Raw genomic sequence first — 22,960 nt, forward strand, 5'->3', positions numbered from 1 at the left:
GCGTCGCACGGCGTTCGACGTCGTAGATCTGTGATAGAAGCGCACTTAGAATGACGTCGTCGTGCCCCAGAAACGTTGCGCGGACGTAGTTGTAAACCGCGTCGGCCGAGAGGCGGTGGTGACAGTACTGGCCACAGCGCGCCCGAAGCTCTGGCATTTGCTGTGCGAGGTGCGTCGGCAATGAAAGTGGCTGGACCGAGTCGCACGCCTCTGGCAGCACCGACGTGTTGGTGTGGCAACTTGGGCAGACGACGTTGCACGCCGAGTGCACCTTTGTTTCCAACAGCTGCAGGTGCGCGTTCGGCTTGCTTAGCTTCTCGCGCCATCGAACCAAGCTGGCAGGCCGCAGGCAGATCGGACACTTGAGCTGAGCGACCACGCCGTAGAGCGCCGATGCAGCCTGGAAACCGACGTAGGCGTTGATGCACGATGCGCAGAGGACCGCGGAACAGGAGGCGCCGCATATCTGCGTGATGACGGCGTAGGTCTCGTCAAAGCACACTTGGCACGTGGCAACACCGGGCGCCACCATGCTCTCGACGCAGTGAGTCAAATCACCGAATGAAGACCTCGAGACCATCGCATGCAGGATCGTGGACAACACACTCCGTTGTTCGGGTCGCGAAACAGGAGCAATAAGACACCCAAAGGCTCCGTATCCGGATGCGTTCTGGAGCTTTTCACGCAGTCGACGTCATCATCCGAGGTATAACATGGCGGGATCTCCTCGAGAGTACGGTCGTTGACAGACACGCATCAAGCTTCACTTGTGTAACGCACTGGTGCCTGAACCACGAGGAACGCAGAGAGGCTGCCACGTATGGCCGTTTCAGAATACAAATATATTGACACACTGCTAGTCGAATATAGACGGACGCCACACAAAGCGGTGGTCGCGGATGTGGTTCCTTAAGACACGAGGTCGGCGAGGTCGGCGAGGTCGATCGTGTCGAGGAAGCCACGGAGGTCGGCGCTGGATATTCGCGGACTCGGCATCGCATTTTGCTCTAGCGGCAGCGCATCCCATGCGGATCGCGATTCGTCGTCGTTGTTGCCCTCGTGCGGCGCGTCGGTCGATGAGGCCATGGTGCGGTGGCGCCAGCAGTAGCCGCCGCGCCGCGCGTGCGTTGCGCAGCCTGTGATGCGGCACTGTCGACCGCCGCCATGGCGCACACACTTGTGGCGCAAATGCGCGACGCGGTCGCAGCCAACGTGCGTGCACATTTCGGTGCGGACGGGCGCTTGCGCGTGCTGCGCGCAGTGCTGCGCGATGCGGGCGTTGCGGTGGCAGCCGTCGGCGGCACAGGTGCGCTTGCCGCCGTGGCGCACGCAGAGGTGGCGCGCGTAGACCTGATTGAAGCAGTGGGGCACTTGGCACTGCCGCCGGTGCTTGTGAAAGTCGCATTTCGTTGTCGACGTTGCATTATTACATCCATTGAAGATGCACGTCGCCATGGCAATTCGAGATTGGCCTCATGCCCGACTGACATAGCAGGACGCTCTCTCATGGGTTGTAGCTGGATTCACAGTTGGTCGACCTTGGACACAAATGATCGTCGAGACAAAAAGAGGACAAGTCATCCATTACGCATTCCTAGTCCTCTCTAGTACCGACGTGCGACGAGACGACCCGTCCGTCGCAGTATGCAATCTTGTGGGTGCCGGCACCGACACCAGCGGTCAATGGCCCAAGCGGTAGACGCCACCGCGTCCGATGGACCCGACAAATCATCATCAGCCTTTCGATGCTTCAGTCGTGCTATGTCCAATTCTGCAACTGATGGCCCCGTCCCACTCTCTTGGGTTGTGAGAGTCCACTTTCCACTGTGGTGGATATGTACTTCGACTTCACCCATTTCAGATGTACTACTAGCAGTAGCAGTCAGTGCGCGCACGAGGTTGCGCTTCGTAACCTCGATCCAGTCGAATATCCAGATCTAGTATTCGTTACTAAAGTCCTTACGCAGGTGGGACGTCAGTGCGCTTGACATTGAGCGCGTCCAGTGCGGCAATGCGGTCCGGCTGCGTCTGTCGGCGTACGTACGGCATGGCCACGCCGAGCGCCAGCCCCCACGTCTCTTGCGGCCACTCGGTGTCGCCCACCGGCACCACAAAGCGGTGGGCAATGCGCGAATGGCCATACAGGCGGACGTACGTCGTCAGGGCGGCGAGCTTGAGGCGCCATGCCGATGCTCGCGGGTCCCACTCAAAGTCCGTGTGCGCCAATGTGGCCTTGTCCTTGTCGCTGGCTTCGTGCTTGCGCGAGCGCATGTAGCCGACATGCTGTCCGAGCTTGAGACCGTGCATGGCGGTCGGCCACGCATCATCTTGCGGCACGACATAGTCCTTGTCGATGGCCGTGTGACCATGCAGGGCGTAATAGTGGACGACGGCGTCGACCTTGAGGCGCCACGCGTGCTCGGGGTGGTCCCACACAAAGCCCATCGCATCAAGATCGTCGCGCCGGTCGGCCGACATGGACCGTCGTCGAAGATTGTCGACGGCGTACCCGAGCTGCAGGCCCCATACGTCTCGCGGATACGGCGCGCTGTGCGGAATCACATACAGGCTCGGCACAAGAAGATGACCATGCAGCGCCTTGAAGGTGTCAAGCGCCGCCAGCGTCAGCAGCCACCGATGCGCCCACGGGTTCCAGACGAAGCGAATGTCGTCCATGGTCGCAACAATGTCAAGCGCCAAATGGTTGCGCCGGTACGCCATGCGGAAGTGGCTAAAGTAGAGCTCGCGACCGCGGGCTTCGGCCGGCCACGGCGCTTCGTTGGGCACGAGGAAGACGCCGCGCGGGGGGCAGGTGTAGTCGGAGGTTGCGGCTGTGAGTTCGTGCAGCGCATGGGCTACGTTGGCGTACTGCTCTTGCGTTGCCAGCGACATCTTGTACGACATGGCGCTCGAGGCGAAGCTCGCCGTCGCGGGTCGGCGCACCAGCCGCAGCGTCCGAAGCATGGTCGAAGAGGAATTCCACGGCTGGCTCCAGCATCATCCGGATAACGCGGTCGTCCGGATGATCGGCCAGCGAGTACGTGGCACGACAGGAGCGAGGTATCACAGTACTAGTACTAGTACATGCTGTGACTGGTCAGCACCAGATACATAGGATAGAAAAGGCCCCAAAGGCCCGGTAGCCAACGATGGTGCAGATCTAACAATTGTCCACTACGCTTAACTAGAGCTTCTCCTTGAAGGCGTCAAACGCTTGGTTGACGACGGTAAACACGTCTCTCGCCGCGACTTGCTGCGCGATGCTGCCGTTGTTGCGCAGCTTGTCGGGGTGAATGACTCGGATGACGAAGCGGTACGCCTTCTTGGCGCTATCGCCGCCGTCAATCTCGGGCGCCGTAATTGCACCCAGTGCGTCCAGACCGAGACCGTTGAGCACATTGAGCTGGTTGAGCGTCGAGAGGAGCACAGTGAGGGACTTGCCCCGTGCCCACGCATTGATCGTCGCGTGGATATCGCGCTTGATGCGGTCCGTCTCCTCGGCTTGCTCTCGCTTCAATCGCTCTGCGTCCATATTGAGTGAGTTCCCAAGCGACACCCGACGTTTCCTACCGGCTTCGTGGAGTTCCTGGAGGCGTGCTTGCTGTCGACGATAGAGCTCGACGTCGGCGTCGGACGGTTCGGGCGGCAACGGAGGCGACACGACCACCTAGTACACGATGACGCCTTGGGTCAAGCGACATCGACAAATGTACCGGCGGTGTTGGGTCGACAGGCTCACGCACCGGCACAGGTGGGGGTGGTGGCACGACGCCAGCACTCGGTGCCGGTGGGCTCGCTGGCACCACGGTCGGCGTCGGGACGGCGCCTGCAGGTTTTTGCAAATGCTTCATGCTGGAGGGTCGTTGGCGCGAGATCTATACCATGGCATCAAAGGGCGATCGATGATGATGGGACATCGTTGGCATACGCGCGTAAACTGGGCGCCCGTCACCGACGGCTTCTTCTGCTTGCGCTTCTTCTTGCTTTCCTTGGCTTCCTGCGCGAGCTGGGCCCATTCTTGCTCGTACACCTCTTGCCATCGGTTCTTCTCCTATGTCGTCCGCGTCAACAGCGACCGTCGATGATGCTGTTTGGACCTGGGCCTCGAGCGCTTCCTTCTCCCGCTTCTGCGCTTCCTTCTTGGCGCGCTTCTCCATGTACATGTTCATGCGCGACACGGTCGGCGGCACCTTGGGCTCGTGGGCGCTCGGTGGCTTGGACTCGGTGTGGCTACGTCGATCACCGGTCGTCGCTGTGTCTTCCCGATCATCCTCGTCGTCCTCGTCATTGTCCAGAGCGTCGTCTTCCGCGTCATCGGTCGAGTGCATCTCGACCACAGGCGGTGACGGGCGAGCCTCTCGTGGCAAGGGCGGAGGCATGGGCACGGGTCCTTTGTCACTGTCACTCGCGTCATCGACTTCGTCGTCATCGTCGTCACTGCTGCCAAGGAGGCTGTCGCTGGATTCGTCGTCGTCGTCTTCCGACTGGACGTGCACCGTGAACATCTGTGGTCGCGTGGTCGTGACAGGCGTCGGGGCGACAACCTCTTCCTTGGGCTTGGCCTTGGACCAGAGTTTGCCGAGCAGTGAGGATGCGGACGCCGACTTGGTCGTTGGCGAGATGGGTAGAGGCGTAAAGTGGGCTTTTGATTTCCATTCCTCGATCTGACGCAAGAGCGACGCCCGCTCGAGAAGCCACGTCTGCTCGTCGCGCCCGCGAAGGGCGTTTTCTTCGAGCACCTGCGCCGTCAGCGTTGCGACCTGAGCCTGGAGCGACTGGACGAGGTCTTTGGCGTTCTGGAGCTGTCGATTCCGTTTCTCGATCTTGGCGTTGGCACTGCCGAGCTGCAAGCTGAGCTGCGCGACATCGGCCTTGAAGGCGTTGGCGAGCGTCGTCGCTTCCAGCACCTGCGCCTGCAACGTCTCGAGATGCGCCTTCTTGCGGAGCTGTCGCTCCTTGATCGACTGCTGCAGCTGCTCCAGGGGCAACCCATCGTGGTCGTTCTCGTCGTCGTGGTCGTCGAAGAGACCTTTGCGGCTGTCGCTGCCACCTTTGCTGTCGCGGCCCTTGTCGTTGCGCGTGAGGCCACGCTCGGCGTCCTCGTCCGAGCTGTCGAAGAGGCTGTTGCGGTTGCTCTTCCGGCGGCGCGACGACGTGCTCTCTACGCCAAGTCGCATGAGCCATCGTCATCGCCGGCCGATGCCACGAGGTAGCGTACTCGTCGGGTCCATCGTCGTGCGCCGGCCCTCGCGTCAATGATCCCGTATCTCGGACTGCACAATCGGGCGCTGGAATCGGGGATGTCCGAATTTCAATTTAATTCGTAGTCCAATGTACACTAATGTTCATTATGAAATATTAATAACACAGTATCGCTAGGCGTTCTGAACACACTCAACTTTTACCGAAAATACAAGAATCGTTGCATAGTATTTTATAGCAGAGTACGGTGCGATTAGACATTACTCAGAGTGATGATCGTACTTGCAGGAACTGGTCCTTATTGGAGCCCTCGTTTCAGGACCCCAGCCTGGTTTTCATTTCTAGCGATGGCACCGCGCTGTCTTGTGCACCGGCTCGGCGTGGTCGGGTACCGCCAAGCCTGGGCATGGCAGCAGCAGCTGCTCAAGGAGCGCTTCCGCGCAGCCGAGGCGCCGATGGACGTCTGTCTCATGCTTCAGCACCCGCCCGTGTATACGCTCGGGCGCGGCGCGTCGCTCGCCAACGTCAAGTTTGACCCGGCCAAGGAGACAGCGTTTGAGCTCATCAAGGTCGACCGCGGAGGCGAGGTCACGCACCACGCGCCGGGCCAGCTCGTGGTCTATCCGATCTTCAACCTGACGCGCGACCCGTTCAAGAAGGATTTGCACTGGTACCTCCGGCAGGTCGAAGAGGTGGTCATTGAGACGCTGGGCGCCTTTGACATAGCGGGCGAGCGCGTCGATGGCCTCACGGGCGTGTGGGTGCCCGACGCGCGCCACGCCTTTCCGAAGAGCAAGATCGCGGCCGTCGGTACGCATGCGAGCAAGTGGATCACGATGCATGGCTTCGCGCTCAACGTGACGACGGACCTCGCCGGCTTTGAGCGCATCGTGCCCTGTGGCCTCGAGGACAAGGCGGTCTCTAGCATCCAAGAGTTCCATCCGACTGTTCGCATGGTCGACGTCGAAGACGCCGTCCTCGCGGCCATGCAGCGCGTCTTCCAGATCGAGCTCGAGACGTCGACGGCGGCGCCATACTAGGCCACCTTTTCCACCACTCGCATCGCGCCCTGCCCCATAGACGAATTGGATTGGTGATAATAGAGAACATTTCCACCAATCGGAGAGCTATGACACGTCCGCGCGAAGACAAGGCCGCGATCGACAGCGGAGGACGACGTGCATTTTTCAGCCGCCACGATGACGTCATGCCATTCACTCTACGCACTATGGACCGTCCTCTTAGTATCTTGCTCCCGCGAGCTGCTGCCCCGCGACGAGGTACTGTAAGGTAAAATGTGACCCTCGAGGAATGACGCTATTGGCGGTTTAAACTACGTGCTATGGTTACGATGCTAGTCATCACTACGTTTTTCAATCGGCCTCGTCTTCGTACAGGAGCAGACAACTGAGAACGAGCTCCAAGAAATAGCCAAGGACTCGGTCCAAGAGCACATGCACATACCTTCAAGATTCTTGTGCAAGATCGCTACGTGTGTTGGTCGGTCTTGCGATTGGTTGAAATGAATGGATGCGCGGCATATGATTGGACAAAATCAATGCAATCAGGCACGTGATTGGCAGTTGCGAGACAGGCGGGTTTGTGAGCCGCCACGAACAGTGCCATTCCCGATTTGCCAGTCCCCTCCAACGACAAACCATGACGAAGGACGCCGTGTGCTACATGTGCTGGAGCTCGACGTCGCCGTCCGAGCTCATCGCCCCGTGCGCGTGCACAAGCTACGTCCACCGCGACTGCCTCGAGCGATGGCGCGCCACGTCGTCGACTGCCGACGCCCCGACGCACTGCCCCACATGCCGCATGCGCTATGTGCTCGACGGCCCGCCAGCGCTACTTCTATGGGTCCTCGGCCATGGCCGCCTTTACATTGCAGTGGCTGTCCTGCTCGTCTTGGGCCTTCAGGCGCTGCTTCTGTGGCAGCTCGACGTGTACGCCGGGCATCCCCTTGCCGCAGACGCCAGTGGCGCCAAAGCGACGCTCGTGTACGTTGGCGCCAGTGCGGGCTTGCTGCTCGTTCTCTGCGGTGCGATCTTGGTCCGCGCAGCTCAATCGCACTTGATCTGGGAGCGTCATCCGGACCAGTCGCTCCTCGACGCACTTTTGCAGCACGTCATTTTGCTCGTTCTGGTCGTGGGTGGCGTCGGGTGCTTTCTCATCTACCTCGTGGGCTCGGGCCAAGTCGACATCCTCGCACCACTCAAAGCGCGCGTGCTCGCCCACTGCGACCAACGCATTCGCAACCTGCGACCGCTTCGATACAACTAAATGCACCAGACTACTATTTAGCGCAAATTATCTCTCCAAATGCAAATTTCCTCATCCTACCACCATCGGCGGACTCTACATACTGCGTGCAGCTCTGCGTGCAGCTAGGTAACTGCATGCAACCACGAAAGATGCGTCAACCATGAACAGTGTGACAAGCTGCGTCAAAGCGTCGATTGGGAGCTGGTTGGTCTAGAGTATCGGGTTCAATGCCATCGCTTCGGACGCATCCCGCTGTGTGCAAACCTATGTGGTATTACATCGAGAGCTGTCGACACAGCCAATGCGAAGGCGCAAGGGCCATCGTCGACTCTACCTCCGCGGCCCCAGAGCCACCTCCTGTCTCGTGTGAGCAGCCGCGCAAACAGGCCTGCATGCCCCTGTAGCGAGCAACGGTCTTCACCATGCAAAGAGAAGAAACTCGCAGCGTCCTTGCTCCCATTCTGTGGTTCACGTCACCTCAATGTGGACACTCGAAGGCGAATAGGTAGACCTTTGCACGAATACTCGTGCGACCGGTCGGCGCTCCTCACATTCTTGATGCAGTTGTCAAGCCTGCATTGTAGGCTTGACAACTGCATCAAAAAATATGAGCGCCATCAACCTCTGGCATTCCATATCCTCTATCAAAACGTAGCGAAATATTTCTTTGGATACAGTAAACGATACACTTAACACTGTCATATTGAATACATCTATTAAATACATCCTTTTACCCGGTATTAAATGAGGTGCCCAACGTGAACATGGCCAACTCGACCAGTGTACAGGCGTCGTGACATGCACAAAATTCGCAACGTGGCTTTGTGTACGGTCGTCAACGTCACCGATTGTAACAGGAACTGGAATCGCGATAGCTCAAAAATCAATTCGCGCTTGACCTTATGCCCGACGAGCCGACGTGCTACATGTGCTGGGAGTCCGCCGACCTCATGGCGTCGCCGTGCGCATGTACAACGCATGTTCACCGCGCGTGTCTTGCCCAGTGGCAGCTCACATCGTCCCGCCATGACGCCACGACGCACTGCCCCACATGCAGGACTCCATTCCATACCACGCGCTTTGAGCGCGTCATCCTTCGCCCGGCCATCGCCTCTCTTCAGTCGATCACATGCGTCTCGATCAGCGCAGTAGCCTTTACGACGATCGCTGGTGTCGCGCTCGTTGCTGCTCAAATGGACGCGTGTGTCGGTGCTCGGCTCGCGACTGCAGTGTTTGGGACGCCCGTCAAGGGCTTCCGCGCCGCGTTCTTGTACGTGGCGTGCAGTCTCAGTCTCGTGGCCGCGCTCATTGGCTATATCTTGGTGTCGCTGCTTCCGGCGACGCTGTTGTGGCATAGCACAGTCACCCTGGGCGCCGGGAGTGTAACCACTCTCGCGTATGTGGGGTGGCGCGACCGGCAAGCTTCGATCCAGAAGGCGCCGACTGAGGTCAAGACACCAGCGCGCATCTGACGAGCCTCTATTTAAGCCTCGTCCAACTACAGTTTGTACTTATGTGCGATGACGCGAGATTCGATAGCTGTGACGCGCGTCTGTCAGAAACTCACTGGTTCAGGCTGAGAAGTCGATGCGACGTAGCAAAAAGGCAATATGGTATTGGTTGGCGCGGTGAAGATGACAATGACTAGCGAGCCGACTAGACCATTGTAGCGACGTGGCTCGTCGCTGGAATTGGCCGCAGGTTCACCACCTGGCGGTAGCGCACTTCGACAGCGCGGACGCGGCGCTGGCCGATGCGGTTCACGGTGCTGCCAAATGCGCCGACGATCGCCATGAGCATCATGTAGAGACCGACAAAGATAAAGAGAACGAGGACAAAGACGAGGATGAAGGCCCCGGCGTCACCACCGCAGTCGCCACCACCGCAGTCGCAATCGTAGTACCCCGGGCAGTAGCAGTTCGTGGCCGGGTCGCGGCAGCCAAGCACACAGAGGCTGATGATGGCAACGGCCCCAATAATGAAGGCCGTGAGGGCAAGGCTGGTGAGGAAGTACACGAGGAGTCGCGGGCAGCTCTTGAGCCCGACCGTGTCGTAGATCTGGCCGTCCATACCGTTCCAGTTCAAGTGGAACGACTTGGGCGTACCGCGGTCGATGAGCCAGATGATGCAGCTACCGAGAAAGACGACGCCAAGCACGAAGAGAAAGCGAAGCAGCTGCGCCTTGCGCATCAAGCGCTTGTACTCGGCCTCTTCGCCCGACTCGAGGAAGGCGAACGCTTCACCGCAGGTACCGCAATGCGTCATGGCATTGGGCATCCGGGACGAGACGCGAAGCGTGTCCAGGCAGTCACGGTGGATGTACGTGGCGCACGCGCACGGTGCAATGAGCTCGGTCGCCGACCGCTCCGGTCCATTGCCGTCGTCGAGGCAGTAGAAGCAGCAGTACGGGCTCGATGGCAGCACCGGGATGGCCTCGTCGCTCGCAGGCGCCGACGCGGCGACGGTCACGACGACGGCGTCCGCGGTCTTGGCTGGCAGCTCCATCCTCACGGGCGATGGTTGGGATGTTCGAAAATGGCTTTTCCAAAGAACCGTTCTGCGATCCTCGCGTGGGAAACTCGAATTACCACCCAAAAAACACGCGTGTGAAACGCACAAACTCGTTTTCATTATGCGTGATTTTCGATGTGCACGTGTGCGACGCGTTGCACACGCGAGATATTCACTTTTGGACGTCGACAACACGACGAATTCATGAAATTTAGGTTGTCAAATCGGAGGGTTTGTCACTTAGTTTGGTTGCTCAAACTCGCGAAGAGCCATCCGCGCCACTGGTTTGCGAATATCTTTGTGATAGTTTGGACCATCCCTGCTTGAAGCACGAGCCAACTGGAGGCCGAGCTTGCAACTTCCGACCCTTTTCTGCTGCCGACAGCTGTGTAAGTGCGAGACAACCAAGCCTACGTCCTCATGCAGTGTACGTTCACTCCAGTGTAAACGCAAGTGCTCTCAACAAAGACGACTCTCGTCAGCACCGCGCTCCTCATCGATTCGCTCAGCGTTCCTGCTCTTATATTATGCCACGTCATCAATCAGCTCGAAACCGCCCTGCGTGCGATTGCCATTCCCGCCCAATGCGTAAACTAGGGAGTATTTTGCTCGCTGCGAGTTGTCTGCGAGAAGCCCCCACCATACAAGTCAGAGAGGATGATGAGAGAAACAACAATCACTTTAGTAGATTGCAGTAGTACTCGTCGCTCTGGCATGGGCGTACAGGCTGTCGATAGGTGTCTTTGAAAAGGTCTTGCAGTCAAAGTGGACGACTTGTCAACCACGTCTTCCGTTCCTTGAACGTCCTTGGGCGCCTGGCTCTACGCTAGACTAACGTCGGCGCCGTCGACCACCTCTCGCCGGTCTTGGACGTGACGGTACTGGACTTGGACCTTGTAGATGCGGCTTGTGGCACCAACGCTAGCTGCCGCGCCAAGCACGCCGGTCAGCGCCATGAGCACCATGTAGAGACCGACGAGGCGCATCGAGCCAATGACAAGGACAATCAAACACAGAGCAAAGATCGTGACACCGTGGCGACCGCACCGACGGTTGCACGCGTTGATGCAGCGCTCGATCGTCGGCGAGAGCAGGAGGCAGCCCAGGAAGAGGCCCATCGCGATCGCCGTAAAGACAAGGCTGATGACAAAATGGGCCACGAAGCGCGGACAGCATATCGACGCGAGCCACTCGTTGAGCGCGCGATCCTCGTCGGTCCATGCGTTCCGGTACTTTTTGGCCGTGCTCTCCTCGACACAGTAGATCATGACGCACCCGAACGTCACGGCAAGGAGCACAGCGAGTACGCGGAGCAGCTGCGCAAGGCGGAGGCGGCGCGTGTACTCGGCCGCTTCAGCAGGCAATTCGTACAAATCGTACGCGTCGCCACAGGCCTTGCAGTGCGTCACTGCGGACGCGTTGAGGACGCGACGCGCGGCCAAGCAGTCGCGGTGGACGTACGACGCGCAGCTGCAGGGCGCAATGAGGTCGGTCGTCGAACGTCGGTAGCAGCGCAGGCACTCGAGCGGAAGCGACGTCCTAGTCATCGTCTCCATAACGCCGAGCAAACTAAACTTCAAAGTGACGCTATCAGAGCGATAGCCTTTCCGGCCGCACTTAGCCGTCACGCTCTTCCATCTGGAGCTGGACTTGCGGTTTGCTGAGCCAAAGGAATGTCACTTTGAGTGTACTACTGTCTGTTGGGTGTGGGTTGTTTTGTACTCTCTAAATGACTTGTATATTGCATGAAGCCAGTAGCTCCTTATAACAGTCCCGTCCTTCGTTGCCCCTCGACACAGCCTCCATCGCTTAGACAGTGTACACGGCTCCTTCTTTCTACATACAGCGCGCCATCGATATCTTGGACCATGTTGCCGTCAAAGTCGCTACATGTGAGCTTTTCGTCCTCACACAATTCCTCACTGATAACGACCGGCTGGATGGGCTTGCATCCACATCTAAATACGCCATCTGGAGCACAAGCCGCGGCAGGCTGGAGAGCGAACCAGTGCTGCGTGCTTGCTAGCCAAGGGATTTGATTTATATCCCTTGTTGCTAGCTGTGCTTGCGGTTGTGGTTGTCCGACACTCCTGGCGGTGGCTCTCGCAAGTGGATCTGGATACCCCAATAGTGGATACCCTCTGTCGTTTGAAGCAGTTTAGCTCAATTGACAAAGTTGTCGACCAGCGGGTCGAGGCTGTTGCTCGACGGCGTTGGTGGGAGATTCACACGCGGGAGGTTGATGCGTCCGACGTGCAACTTTCGCTGTGGCTTGCGGTGCGACGCGCCGACGAGCACTGCGTCCGCCGTCTGCACCCGCCGCCCCGAATTCTGGTTGTTGTCGACGGCTGGCGGCAGTGTCGTCATCGAGGCCGATGTCAACGGACGGTCCAGCGTCTTTTCACCGAGAAGCACGTCCAGGCTCGGACACGCGACCATGATCTTGGCCGGACCTTCGTAGCGCTGCGGTACTTGGTTGGAGCTGTTGCGCTGGCGAAGGATGAGACCCTACCCCGCGCCAAGTCAAAAAACCATTTTCCAAGTTGGCACCCACCTGTGGTTTCCACGGGTCGGTCTGCATGCCTGTCGCGTCGAGCGTGGGCATCACGAGGATGCCAATATCGCGGTTCGTGTCCTTCCGAAACTGAATCGCGTCCTCAAACGATTTGACCTAACAGCATGTTGTTGGACCATCGTGGACAAGTTGTCTTCGTACGGTGCCCGCGAGAATCGACACGGTGTCGTGGAGCTTGCCAATGTCGACATCTTTCTCTTGCAGCTTCTTGGCCATCTAGAGGCAGTTAATTTACTTGAGGCGTCGATAACGTCGTCCGTCCACCTGCTCGTTGAGGTCGATTTCACGGTCCAAAGTCTTGGACTTCTCCATCATGATGAATGCAATTTTGCGTTTTTCTTCCAAGAGCCGGTTGCGCTCCAGCTCAATGTCGCCCGACTAGAACAGAGTCAAGTCTGCGTCAACGTCAAGAGGAAAGACCTCGCGCTCGTAGGACCGCATCTTGTCTTGGAGCTGCGTGAGGTCGTTGGTGGTGATGCGCGACATGCGTTCGAGCTTGGCCGTGTTGGTGCGCTCCGTGTCGAGCGACATCTTGAGCCGTTCGACAGTGTCCTGGAGCTTCTCGATGTCGACGGCTTGGTTCTACTCCATAGAGAAGATTTCGCGATCGAAGATCGTCGCCCTCGGACCTCGCACGTCTTTTTAAACATGAGCGATTCGTGCTTGACTTCAAGCATGAAGTCGTACGCACGTTTGAGGTCCCCAATGTACTAGACACTAGTCTAGATAGTGCTCGATACAAAGATTGTGTACCAAGTCGACGCGCTCGTTGTAGACGTACACGTAGTTGTTGAGGACCTTTTCCTCGTACAACTCGCGCTTCATAATGGCGCGCTTGGCCTAACGCAAATCTCTTGGTGGCCACATCGACATGAAGAAACCAAACGAGAATTTCCGGCGGCAGTGTCGTCCTAACGCACACAACAATTGTTAGCTCCAGATGGACGACCCCACGAGCTATACTTGGAGGGTTCGTCTTCGGGTACGACGACCGGCAGCGGCTCGATCGGCGCGACGAGCTGCGAATTTTGGTAAAATTGGTAAATTTCGTCGGCAATTCGGCTAAAAAACGCCTCGAACGACACGACTTTGCGCTCATATCGGTCAACTTCGGCCTTGAGCGCGTCGATCTACATTGGCGCGGTAGTCTCGCGAGACATATTGTCTATTGTACATTTTCGCGCGAGCTCTTGAGCGTTCGAAAGAGCTCGGTTTCACTTTGGTTGCGCTCACTGTCTTCGGCCACGTAGTCCTTGATGCTAAGAGGCATGGGCTCTCTCGATATCCGAAGAAATGCCATTGTACGTGGCTTCGAGCGCTTGGTTGGTCAGCGTGAGCTCGGTGTTCTGCGCCTTTTGCTGCGCCAAATGCTTGTCCGACTCGTGGACCTTGTTGCGCAGGAGCTTGCACTTGTCCTGCATGTCCTTCATCTCGGACATGAGCTGAACGAGTTCGCCGTTCTGGCCCGTCTTTTTCAAGACGTGCCGCTTCTTTTTGCTGTCCAAATCGACACTGCCAGGGCGCTCGATCGTCTCTTGCCGCTACCCCATTGATTATGTAGATATAGACCAAGATCTCTGAGACCATACACCAGTCGACGACGGCGTGTGCTGTCGGGACGAGTCCGAGAGCATGCTCGCGTCCGTCATTGGCGTCATGGGACGGCTCGGCAGTTGCAAGTTCGGTCGCAGCTCGCTGTCCGAGTCGTCGTCGTCGCCGGTGTAGGACGGAATGAAAAAATCAGGTTCGTCGTCGTCGTCGTCGTCATAGAAGCGCTTCATAACTTCGGACGCCAAGTCGTTTTCGCGCATGAGGGCTTGGTCGAGCAAAAGCCGCTACCCCATGGTGTCGTAAAGGAGGGGTAGGGTAGGGTAGGGGTCGGACCAGAAAGTCCACTTCTTGGCTCCACAGCGTCGCTTCGTCGTGCAGCTGGGTTTGATGGGCGCGCTCGACGCCGTCCGCTTGGCTCGCTACTTGGGCGTATAGCTCTTGGTACTCGGTCATGTCGCGCCGAGCCCGCTCCGCCTCGGCCGTGAGCTGCTTGCAGCGCTTCTTCTCATCAAGGTACCGCTCGTGCGTGTTTTCGCGCGCCATTTCTTCGCCCGCCAGTTGGTCTTCGAGCTGCCGCTTGGTCTGTTCAAACTTGGTCGCGAGCGTCGCCAAGTCTTGTTTGCATTTGACGAGCGACTCTTGCACAATCTCCGACACGTGGAGTTGTTCCTTGTGTTTGGTTGCCAACGCGTTAAACTCGGTCGCAAAATGCGTTTTAAGTTCCGTCATGTCGTCGAGCTGGCGCTGGGTGCCATCGCACTCGGCTTGGTACCGCACGCAGTCGACCTTGAGCGCCGCGTGGCTCTGCATGAGCGCATCGAGCTACCGTAACCAGGGGTTCACACAATGTCACCACAGATATGTACTTCGTCTTGGATGTCGTCGCGGTGGCGCACGAGCAGTTTGTTCTGTTTGGTCACTTCGGCGTGCTCCGCGTGGAGCTCCTTGAGCTAGCACAAGTGTCATTTGACAAGTACAATCCACCAACTATGGGTACCTGCTGCGTGAGCTTTGAGACACTCTCGGTCGTGGCGGTGGCGGCGTGCAGCTTGGATTTCAGCTCGGCCAGCAAAGTCTTTTGATCCCGCTCGGCCTTGCGCGAGATCTGGAGCTGTTCGAGTGTGAACGCATTCTCCTTTGTGAGGGCACGCAGGCGCTGCTGGAGCGCGTCGGAGATCTCGGTCGCTTCCTTGAGCTCGGCGCGCAGCCGGTGTACAATGCCTCCACATGGCACGTCTCGGCCTCGTACGACAACAAGTCGATACCTTTCATGTTCTGCCCGCCTTTCTGCGCCTTGGCACAGAGCGACCGCGCTTCATTGAGCTCTTGCGTCTACAACGACGCGTCGACGAGTGGACGAAAGATCAAGCAACGTACTTCGCCGTGAACAAGCTCGAGCGTCCCGCCGCACGCGTCGCACGGGTGCACGCGGAGGTACGTCTGGGACGGTGCAAAGAGCGGAAGCGTGTCCCGGAGGTCCACGGACGGCAGCGCATGCACGCGTTCGTCGACCGAGCCCGGATACAGCTCGCGCGCCAAGAGGTTCTCTTTGACGACAATCACATCGCGGTGGTAAGCATGTCGGATTGTCTAGATATACATCAAAACGGAGCGACACCCTCCGAGAGCCTGTACATCGATGAGTGCGCACCGCCGCGCGAGGCGCTCCTTGAGAATCTCAATGTGCTGGTCCTTGGTGAGCGACGGCTCGACCTCGGCCTCGGCGAGGTACGAGTCGAGCTCGAGCGCGGCCTTGGACTCGAGGCTTGGCGCCTCCATCGGTTTTAGAGCGTGTAATTTTAGCCCGTATATTCGGCGGATGTCCCTCGATGCACCGCGCCGGATGCGGGTCAAGGTCCGAATGCAAGCGAGTGCGCGCGAGCATGCGGCGCTGCACGCAGCCATGCAGCGACACCGACTCACTCGCAAGACGATCTACGTCCTCGTGCTTGGGCATCACGGCTTGACGTTTCTTGTCGCGATAGCGCTCGGCGGTGCCCACTTTGCCAGTGCCACCGAGGTGCTGGGGGGGCGCCCCCCCTCGGGCGTCGCCTACCTTCTCGTGGGCCTCCTGCATCTGAGCGCCTGCATGACGTGGGCGCCAACCCACCTGATGTGGGTCATTTGACGCCACAAACTCTCACCCTCCACCGCGACGTGGAGAGCGTATGCACCGTACTTGCACGCGCTCGAGATGGCGGCGCACGTGTACACGGCGTCGAATATGGCCGCGACGCTCGTCGAGCCAAGCTGCCCGCTCGGCTTCGCGTACCTCGTGGCCCTGCACATGGCGTGGACGAGCAAGAGCCTTGTTCCCCCCATGGTGTGTGCCAAGCGGCCGACACTTCGCACCCCGCTCGTCTCGCTCTCGTACGCGCTGCTGTCGTTTTACGTGTCTGTGGGCTATGTGCTTTGGGTGCTCGTGGTGCCAGCCGCGACCACCATCTCTCATTTTCGCCACCAGAGCCGCGATTTTGACTGGGCCGCCACGCACGTTCCGACGTGGCGCTTCGTCCTCTCGTCGGAGCCGCTGGATATAGCCACGCGGCTCATTGCTCTCGTCGCCACGTACGTGCGGCTTCATACGGTGGTCGCTGCGGTCCGCGTCGTGCCGAGCCGCGTCAAGCGCACGCATACGCTCAACTCGATCTCGGAAGACAAGACGAGCGATGGGCGACGCGCTGTGCTGCGGCTGCTGCCCGCGACCAAAGAACTCCTCGACAAAGTACGTCCGGGGTCTGTCGCTAAAGCGCTGCCCGTGATTCTACCTGCCAACCGACGCTGGCGCGTCGGCTTGTACTTTATCTACAACCTTCTCGCGCTCACACTGCTGGTGCTAACGACGCACCGAAGCTACTTTCGCTTAGCGTGCCCGCCGGGCTGTCGCGTCGCGTCGCCGTCCTGGGCGAACGAGCGCTGTCACTGTGTTTATTTTCGATGGGACTGCGCGGTCGATGGCCCCATGGACGCGTGGGACACCTATTTTCAGATCCTCTCGAGCCCGACGCTGTTGTGGCTCCACCTCCAGCGCTGCCCGCTGCCAAACGGCCTGCGCGCCGACACGCTGGCCTTGTTTCCATGTCTCTACGGTCTCCATTTCGAAGCGTCCGAGCTGCGGCGCTGGGACATTCCACAGCTGCCGTCGACGATTGCCAGCGTCTTTTTGCACGGCACGAACCTCCGTGGCCTGCCACCGGCACTTCTATCCCCGCCGTTATCGCTCCAGACACTGTATGTGACCGACTCGCCGGCGCTGGGCGACCTCCCATCGACAGTGTATGCGAGCTGGCACGCGCTTCGCGACATTGCGCTCACAAACACAAGTCAAACGAGCCTCTCGGGGCAAATTCAAAAGCTGCAGGCGCTCGAGTACTTGGACGTGGGACACAATGCGCTCACCGAGCTGCCGCCAGAGCTTACGAAGCTGCCGCATATTCAGTTGGTCTTTGCGGACCACAATCAGTTGGTCGAGATCCCCGCCGCGCTCGTGGCCGCCTACCCGTCGCTCCAGCTGGTGCTCAACAGTAATCCGATCAGCACGGTGCCCCTAAGTCTTCTCAACGCCGTGCAGCTCCACCTCATCCACGTGGCGTCCACAACGTACTGCAATGCGACGCGCTCGAGTGTCTGCTACCGCGACTGCGCCCCGAGCTGCGCGGCGCCCCGCGTCGGCGACAACTACTGCGACAGTCGGTGCAACGTCCTTGGCTGCAACTACGACGGCGGCGACTGCTTGCCGTTGCCCTAGACAAAAGCACCGAGTGGATCGCATTTTGAATAGAAGGATAGGCTTCATCATAAAGGGTATCTAGTAGGTTACAAGTCAACAACTTAGTAGGTTATTAGGAGCCAACAACTCGAGGCAGCGAGCAGAAGGAGGCGTGTGCTTGGCACCGAAGAGGGCGCAATGCTCGCCAACCCAAGCCCCGAGCTCAGCGAGATGTCGCCGTTCGCATCAAGCAGCTGATGACCAAACATCTCTTGGCGCAGCCTTGGCGCGAGCTCAAGCGCCAGTGGCGGCAAATGCGCGAGGCACGTCGTGTTGACCGACGACACATTTCCGTTGTTGGTCAAGTACGAGAGGATAATGTCGTAGCCACATGGACTGTCGATGACCGCGTGCGACGCATCCGAGACGTTGACAAAGAGCTTGTGGGGCGTCGTGTACTGCTCAAACTGAAATTGGGCTTGGTCGTCCGGTGTGATCGGGTCGAGACCGCCGTTGAGCACGAGGAGGCTCGTCGGTACGGGCGCGGTTCGGTTAAAGTACGCGTCGGGAGCGTAGGAAAAGCCTTTGGTCGCTGGATAGGCTTGCTCACGGCACGCTTGGTCTACGTTGCTCTCCTGGTGAAAATGAGGGCTAGGGTAGGGCTAGGGTCGTACCTCGGTGGTTGGTAAAGAGGCAGTAGGCCATGAAATCACGGTATACTGGGTTGTCAACGACTTGGTCGGTGAAATATTGAGCGAGCGTGGCCAAGGGCGGCGCGGGTGAGTAGAAAAGCTGGTGCTCAGACGCCAAGATGACGTAGTAGAGCACGAGCGAGTCGTAGTCAGACGTAAAGTTCGGCTCGAGGAGGTCGTTGTCAAGCAAGTACGGACCCACGTACGTTTCGAGGACTTCAATATCTGCGTCCGAGCACCTACGCTCTATGTAAAAACAGCAAGAACTCAGCGTGTGTTGCACCCTTGGAGCAGCGTCAAGAGCGGGTAAAACGACGTGCGCAATGTGCTGGCTTCTACAAGTGCCGCAAAGAGCCGACGGGCGGCAAACGACGGCGGGTCGACTGGCGCACGTCCCGCCACATCTTGCAGCCATGACGCGCACTCGGGTGTCGCGCCATCGTCGAGTTCGCTGTAGTACATGCGCAGTGTGTCCTCCAGCGGCGTGTCGGAACCAGTGACGCCCTTGTCCAACGCGCGAAGATACCGTGCGACTAGAGTGGGGTTACGTATTTAGTTGATGACCACTCGTGAGACGTACCGACGGCCCCGTACGCTGCGTCGCCGTTGGGCACGTCGAGCGTCTCGGGCACGATGCTGTCGAGTAAATACCCGCGGAACGTGAACTCGTGCGCGAGGTGCAACACGCGCGCCATCAAGTACGAGCCGTAGCTCACGCCGTAGACGTACCAGTCGACGTCGGGATCAATGATTGGGCTCAAGTACGTCAAGTCCTACGCCTCCTTGTCATCCTCTAGCATAAAAAATACACCGCACCTTGGCGGCGCTCGTCGTCGAGAACGCGTCGGCGGTCGGGCCGTACTGGGCGTGAAGTCGGTCAACGCACGCAGCGAGGTCTTGTGCGTATTTGAGGTCCTAATTTGCGGTTGGTGACAGGTTGCGAACGTGACAACGACGACGTACACCGTCGCATGTGAGCTTGGCGCTGCGGCCCGACCCGCGGTGGTCCATGGTGTAGACGCTGAACGTACCGTTGAGGTCCATAAAGAGGTCTTGCATAAGGATCTCCACTGAGCAATTCAGTAGATTTAGACTCTAGCGCGTCACACCAGAAGAGCGTACTGTCGACAGACGAACAGCCTGGCCCGCCGTCCATGACCCAGATTGCACTTGTAGCAACGGGCGACGCAATGCGCTTGACAAAGATCGGCAGCGTCTCCGTACCATCGCAAATGCCTACGATCGTGAGTATAGAACCCTGCGCAAGAGCGCACCGGGATGACAGAGCGGCATGGAAAACACTTGGCATTCGGCGGCCAAGGCGGCACCGCGCTGTCGACGCGCCACGTCGGCGTCGTCGTCGGTGTCGGCGTCGGCGTCATCAAATGGGATCGTATTCGGCGGGCAAGATGACCAGCCCGACGACGGGACTTGGAATGCTACGACGGACGCTGTGACGGCGGCGAGCACCATAACAATGACAAGACGCATCGTTGTTGTCATGTCGTGGTCCAAAGGACAGTGAACCCAACCGCATCCCGCGCCGAAACTGTGTTTCAAACGTGTCTCTAGCATACGTCAGCCTCTTAAATGCGTATATTACATGAGCTTTTATTATGAGAAAGATTTTATGCTTTAAACACGTACAAAAACATGCAGATTGACGATGGACGCTACGATACAGTGTACGTGTTGGCCAGGATTCGAATCCATCGGCGCATGGACAGGGGTGGCGTTCTGACCGATTCGCTGCGAGGGAAGATGCCACGAGGTGGACTTGTAGAGCTAGAACTACTGCAAGCAAAAAGCACTCGACAGCAACTGCGCCAGCAACGTTTAGAGACGATGGGGAAATGACAGCTGGACCCTTCTGGGCCCAACGTGTCGGGCGATCGTGTTGTGAGCCGTGGATGTGCGACAAGAACGGTGTTACGATCATCTTGCATAAGCAAATTCATGGCGTCCATGTCAGATCGACATGCACAGACGGCGCGACTGCTTGACGCTCACAACTGACGCTCACGGCTCCTTACTTTGCCCCGTCGAGGAATATTAATATGAAGCGTGCCCAACCTTAACGTGAACAATCGCAAGTTGATCAACTAGTAGACAACGAAGTTATTACACAACTCGTCTACTAGTGTTCTTGACATGCTTGAAATACGTAGACGGTCTCGACTTCGAAACGGTCGTCCGACTTGTGCCATGAGGTCGACGCAAGGCCTTCGCGGTGCGCGAGAGCTCGCCAAGGCCAAGCTCTACGCCACCTCGAGCCGCCCCGAGTGGAATGTGAGGCATCAACCTGCTCAGTGAGCGATATCTTATGCGTGGTCAGAACGAGCAGCAGGACTTGAGCCAGCTTCAGTGCTCGGACAAGGAATTGGTAGAGCACAAATGGAGTGAATGCATTCGATGGTTGGCATAGGCGCTCAAGCACGAGCAGCGGACGTCTAAGCACCTCGAGACAGCCAAAGCGGACCTCTACTTCAAAGCCCAAGCGGACCAGCTCGCGGCTCGTGAGCGAGCGCTGCTTCGCGATCAAGAAGAGGTCATCTATTCATGCACGAACCCCAATCAACATTCCACACAGACGCGCAATCAGCAGTCGAATGTTCTGAGCCAGCAAGTCAAGCTCAACAAACTCTATGTATGGGGCTGCATACTGGTCAATGTCTTACCACTTGGATTAGGAAGTCGTCGAGAAGCGCAATCACGAAGTAGCGGTACACACAGTGTTGAGCGTTCCGAGCGTAGTCAAGGTGTAGCAAAGGGAAGCCAAGCTCGATGCGCTTGAGAAGGCGTTGCGGGACCGAGAGGTCTTCTTGGCGCAGTGCCAAGCTGCGCTTCAAGCCAAGGAAGCCCAAGTCGCACAGCCCCCAGCCCAGGTGGGTTGCCCTATGCGCTATCACAACATATCGCATGAACTGACAAGGAGGTGTCTTAGCCGCCGCCAGGATCTTGTGATGAAAGTGACAGCCGAGAGCTCGCCCTTCAACACCGCGCGCAGGTGTCAACTTGTGTCATTTTCATTCGCTTTAGCTCCTTGTAGGAGCTAGCGCTATGGGGGGAACGGCTCGTGCTGCAAGAGAAGCAGGTATTACCATACCACTTTGTAGGCACGGAAAGCGGAAGACCACGTAGCTGGCCACGATGGAAACGCTCTTTGAGACGCGTCAACAGGAGTGGGAAGACAGCCGCCGTCGCCTCCAAGCCCAGCATGCGGATGCCGTCACGACGTGGCAGCTCGAGACGCAAGCGACGACCGTCCGGCTCGCCGAGGTACATGGCTTGTCCATCAACGCTCTTGAAACGATATCGTTAGGCGCGCGAGAAAGAATTGCGTCAGTACCAAGACAATATGTCCAAAGTACAAAACCATCCTGCCAGTCGTGTACACCACGGACTTTGTAGTTGGCACTCGAACAAGGGCGACTGCGAGATCAAGAAGCCGTGCTCCGGGCCATCAAAGAGGCAACATCGACGATGACCAACGAGCACAAGACGCGCGATGCGGAGCTCGCAGCACGTGGTGCGCTTCCGCACACAAGCGTGAAGATACACACACCATTGTAGCGACTGCGGTCGCCGAGCGAGAGGCGGAGGTCGCAGCGAGAGCGACCGAGCTGGACGCACGCGCGCTCGAGCTGGAAACGAGAGACAATGTGCGGGTCGAGAAGGAAAAATGGCTGCGGAATCGGGTTTCGACCAACGTGTTTTGGTTGAAAGATTGATACAAACCGATGTCGTTTAGGAACGAAAACTCGACGTGCTTGCACAGGATGTCGAGACGCAGCACGAGCTCAACGTGCAAAAGACGATCGAGCTGGCTCAAGCAGCGGCTCGGCACCCGCCGCTCAACAGTACTACGGTACGAGGCACTAGATGCTCCAACGGACTTGGAGTAATCGCGTGGGACACTATACATAGATGTCGGTCGCAGTTGCGCATACCAATGTGACCGAGGATATACCCATCGCGCTGCCTTTGGCCCAGAAGCCAAAGGAAGGTGGACGAGCCCTGCGTCGGTCGCATTCGACTTCGGTCCGCCACAGCTCGGTTGATCCGCCCAAGAACAATTATTGCAAACCCAACAACTAACGTCAACGAATCACAAGTACGGCTGTTGCAGCGTAGTACACGGGTCGAATCTCTCCACTGTGTTTGGATGGAAACGAAGCTGCCCACTTGACCCGCGAATCAACTAGGACTGAGTTCATCAATGCAACGCTCCCGGTAGCGTTTGGTGTCGCAACGGTCTGTCATCTCGGTCGTACCAGTGCATGATCGCCCATCACCATTGAACAACCAGGGATGACGTGATTACGAGCAGCTGCAGACCAACATCGAGGTCGGAATAGCCGTGCAGTTTGCGGGCGTCCCGCCGTGTCGACCAAAGAAGGCACTGGTGTGCTCTTGTCAATAACAAGCACAAACGACGTCAGTTTGATTCTC

The 22,960-nt window shown here is 58.2% G+C and overlaps 13 protein-coding genes across 14 annotated transcripts in view; 5 read left to right on the forward strand and 8 right to left on the reverse strand.

The window, feature by feature from the left end:
• SDRG_06085 (hypothetical protein) overlaps positions 1 to 532 on the reverse strand; it is a gene marked incomplete at both ends in the record, with an annotated part of 1,558 nt that extends 1,026 nt beyond the window's left edge. The window contains one exon of the mRNA XM_008611847.1: positions 75 to 532. Coding sequence (XP_008610069.1) covers positions 75 to 532 — 458 coding nt within the window. The remainder of the gene's footprint in view (positions 1 to 74) is intronic.
• A 377-nt stretch (positions 533 to 909) lies between these two features.
• On the reverse strand, positions 910 to 1,458 carry SDRG_06086 (hypothetical protein; the record flags this gene model as incomplete). Its single annotated transcript, XM_008611848.1, has 1 exon — positions 910 to 1,458. Exon 1 carries the CDS (start codon positions 1,453 to 1,455, stop codon positions 910 to 912), a length of 546 nt encoding a protein of 181 aa, XP_008610070.1. The 5' UTR covers positions 1,456 to 1,458.
• A 355-nt stretch (positions 1,459 to 1,813) lies between these two features.
• On the reverse strand, positions 1,814 to 2,976 carry SDRG_06087 (hypothetical protein). Its single transcript, XM_008611849.1, has one exon. It carries the CDS (start codon positions 2,962 to 2,964, stop codon positions 1,960 to 1,962), a length of 1,005 nt encoding a protein of 334 aa, XP_008610071.1. The 5' UTR covers positions 2,965 to 2,976; the 3' UTR covers positions 1,814 to 1,959.
• A 116-nt stretch (positions 2,977 to 3,092) lies between these two features.
• Positions 3,093 to 5,299, reverse strand: SDRG_06088 (hypothetical protein). Its single transcript, XM_008611850.1, has 6 exons — positions 5,219 to 5,299; positions 4,098 to 5,161; positions 3,929 to 4,051; positions 3,714 to 3,875; positions 3,571 to 3,667; positions 3,093 to 3,522 (listed from the first exon to the last, which is right to left on the reverse strand). The coding sequence occupies exons 1-6, from the start codon at positions 5,229 to 5,231 to the stop codon at positions 3,185 to 3,187; spliced, it is 1,797 nt and encodes a 598-aa protein (XP_008610072.1). The 5' UTR covers positions 5,232 to 5,299; the 3' UTR covers positions 3,093 to 3,184.
• A 219-nt stretch (positions 5,300 to 5,518) lies between these two features.
• Positions 5,519 to 6,400, forward strand: SDRG_06089 (lipoyl(octanoyl) transferase). The gene has a single exon (XM_008611851.1). It carries the CDS (start codon positions 5,550 to 5,552, stop codon positions 6,240 to 6,242), a length of 693 nt encoding a protein of 230 aa, XP_008610073.1. The 5' UTR covers positions 5,519 to 5,549; the 3' UTR covers positions 6,243 to 6,400.
• A 439-nt stretch (positions 6,401 to 6,839) lies between these two features.
• SDRG_06090 (hypothetical protein) lies at positions 6,840 to 7,553 on the forward strand. The gene has a single exon (XM_008611852.1). The coding sequence runs from the start codon at positions 6,862 to 6,864 to the stop codon at positions 7,486 to 7,488; it is 627 nt and encodes a 208-aa protein (XP_008610074.1). The 5' UTR covers positions 6,840 to 6,861; the 3' UTR covers positions 7,489 to 7,553.
• A 783-nt stretch (positions 7,554 to 8,336) lies between these two features.
• On the forward strand, positions 8,337 to 8,999 carry SDRG_06091 (hypothetical protein). The gene has a single exon (XM_008611853.1). The coding sequence runs from the start codon at positions 8,373 to 8,375 to the stop codon at positions 8,940 to 8,942; it is 570 nt and encodes a 189-aa protein (XP_008610075.1). The 5' UTR covers positions 8,337 to 8,372; the 3' UTR covers positions 8,943 to 8,999.
• Positions 8,989 to 10,016, reverse strand: SDRG_06092 (hypothetical protein). Its single transcript, XM_008611854.1, has one exon. The coding sequence runs from the start codon at positions 9,973 to 9,975 to the stop codon at positions 9,127 to 9,129; it is 849 nt and encodes a 282-aa protein (XP_008610076.1). The 5' UTR covers positions 9,976 to 10,016; the 3' UTR covers positions 8,989 to 9,126.
• Positions 10,017 to 10,683: 667 nt separating this feature from the next.
• On the reverse strand, positions 10,684 to 11,555 carry SDRG_06093 (hypothetical protein). Its single transcript, XM_008611855.1, has one exon. The coding sequence runs from the start codon at positions 11,535 to 11,537 to the stop codon at positions 10,803 to 10,805; it is 735 nt and encodes a 244-aa protein (XP_008610077.1). The 5' UTR covers positions 11,538 to 11,555; the 3' UTR covers positions 10,684 to 10,802.
• A 536-nt stretch (positions 11,556 to 12,091) lies between these two features.
• On the reverse strand, positions 12,092 to 15,915 carry SDRG_06094 (hypothetical protein). The gene is made up of 18 exons (XM_008611856.1): positions 15,743 to 15,915; positions 15,485 to 15,697; positions 15,373 to 15,439; positions 15,105 to 15,328; positions 14,974 to 15,057; positions 14,441 to 14,929; positions 14,146 to 14,391; positions 13,862 to 14,097; positions 13,731 to 13,815; positions 13,520 to 13,686; positions 13,443 to 13,467; positions 13,310 to 13,396; positions 13,186 to 13,266; positions 12,977 to 13,138; positions 12,821 to 12,934; positions 12,698 to 12,772; positions 12,536 to 12,652; positions 12,092 to 12,489 (listed from the first exon to the last, which is right to left on the reverse strand). Exons 1-18 carry the CDS (start codon positions 15,884 to 15,886, stop codon positions 12,145 to 12,147), a joined length of 2,961 nt encoding a protein of 986 aa, XP_008610078.1. The 5' UTR covers positions 15,887 to 15,915; the 3' UTR covers positions 12,092 to 12,144.
• An 11-nt stretch (positions 15,916 to 15,926) lies between these two features.
• On the forward strand, positions 15,927 to 17,855 carry SDRG_06095 (hypothetical protein; the record flags this gene model as incomplete). Its single annotated transcript, XM_008611857.1, has 2 exons — positions 15,927 to 16,222; positions 16,271 to 17,855. 2 exons carry the CDS (start codon positions 15,927 to 15,929, stop codon positions 17,853 to 17,855), a joined length of 1,881 nt encoding a protein of 626 aa, XP_008610079.1.
• Positions 17,856 to 17,891: 36 nt separating this feature from the next.
• SDRG_06096 lies at positions 17,892 to 20,018 on the reverse strand. 2 transcript variants are annotated; one of them, XM_008611859.1, is made up of 8 exons: positions 19,783 to 20,018; positions 19,631 to 19,744; positions 19,472 to 19,578; positions 19,325 to 19,423; positions 19,089 to 19,281; positions 18,792 to 19,041; positions 18,491 to 18,747; positions 17,892 to 18,438 (listed from the first exon to the last, which is right to left on the reverse strand). In XM_008611859.1, exons 1-8 carry the CDS (start codon positions 20,009 to 20,011, stop codon positions 17,939 to 17,941), a joined length of 1,749 nt encoding a protein of 582 aa, XP_008610081.1. In that variant the 5' UTR covers positions 20,012 to 20,018; the 3' UTR covers positions 17,892 to 17,938. The 2 variants fall into 2 exon arrangements, with proteins under 2 accessions (XP_008610081.1, XP_008610080.1); XM_008611858.1 differs by lacking the exon at positions 19,783 to 20,018 and having other exon boundaries at positions 19,631 to 19,780.
• A 677-nt stretch (positions 20,019 to 20,695) lies between these two features.
• SDRG_06097 (hypothetical protein) lies at positions 20,696 to 22,759 on the forward strand. The gene is made up of 14 exons (XM_008611860.1): positions 20,696 to 20,797; positions 20,844 to 20,891; positions 20,934 to 21,056; positions 21,099 to 21,155; positions 21,199 to 21,231; positions 21,274 to 21,393; positions 21,453 to 21,515; positions 21,558 to 21,602; positions 21,650 to 21,787; positions 21,831 to 21,875; positions 21,920 to 22,037; positions 22,082 to 22,206; positions 22,260 to 22,376; positions 22,436 to 22,759. Exons 1-14 carry the CDS (start codon positions 20,714 to 20,716, stop codon positions 22,604 to 22,606), a joined length of 1,287 nt encoding a protein of 428 aa, XP_008610082.1. The 5' UTR covers positions 20,696 to 20,713; the 3' UTR covers positions 22,607 to 22,759.
• The last annotated feature ends 201 nt before the right edge of the window (positions 22,760 to 22,960 follow it).

Source organism: Saprolegnia diclina (assembly GCF_000281045.1).
Source record: "Saprolegnia diclina VS20 unplaced genomic scaffold supercont1.16, whole genome shotgun sequence".
Lineage (NCBI taxonomy): Eukaryota > Oomycota > Saprolegniomycetes > Saprolegniales > Saprolegniaceae > Saprolegnia > Saprolegnia diclina.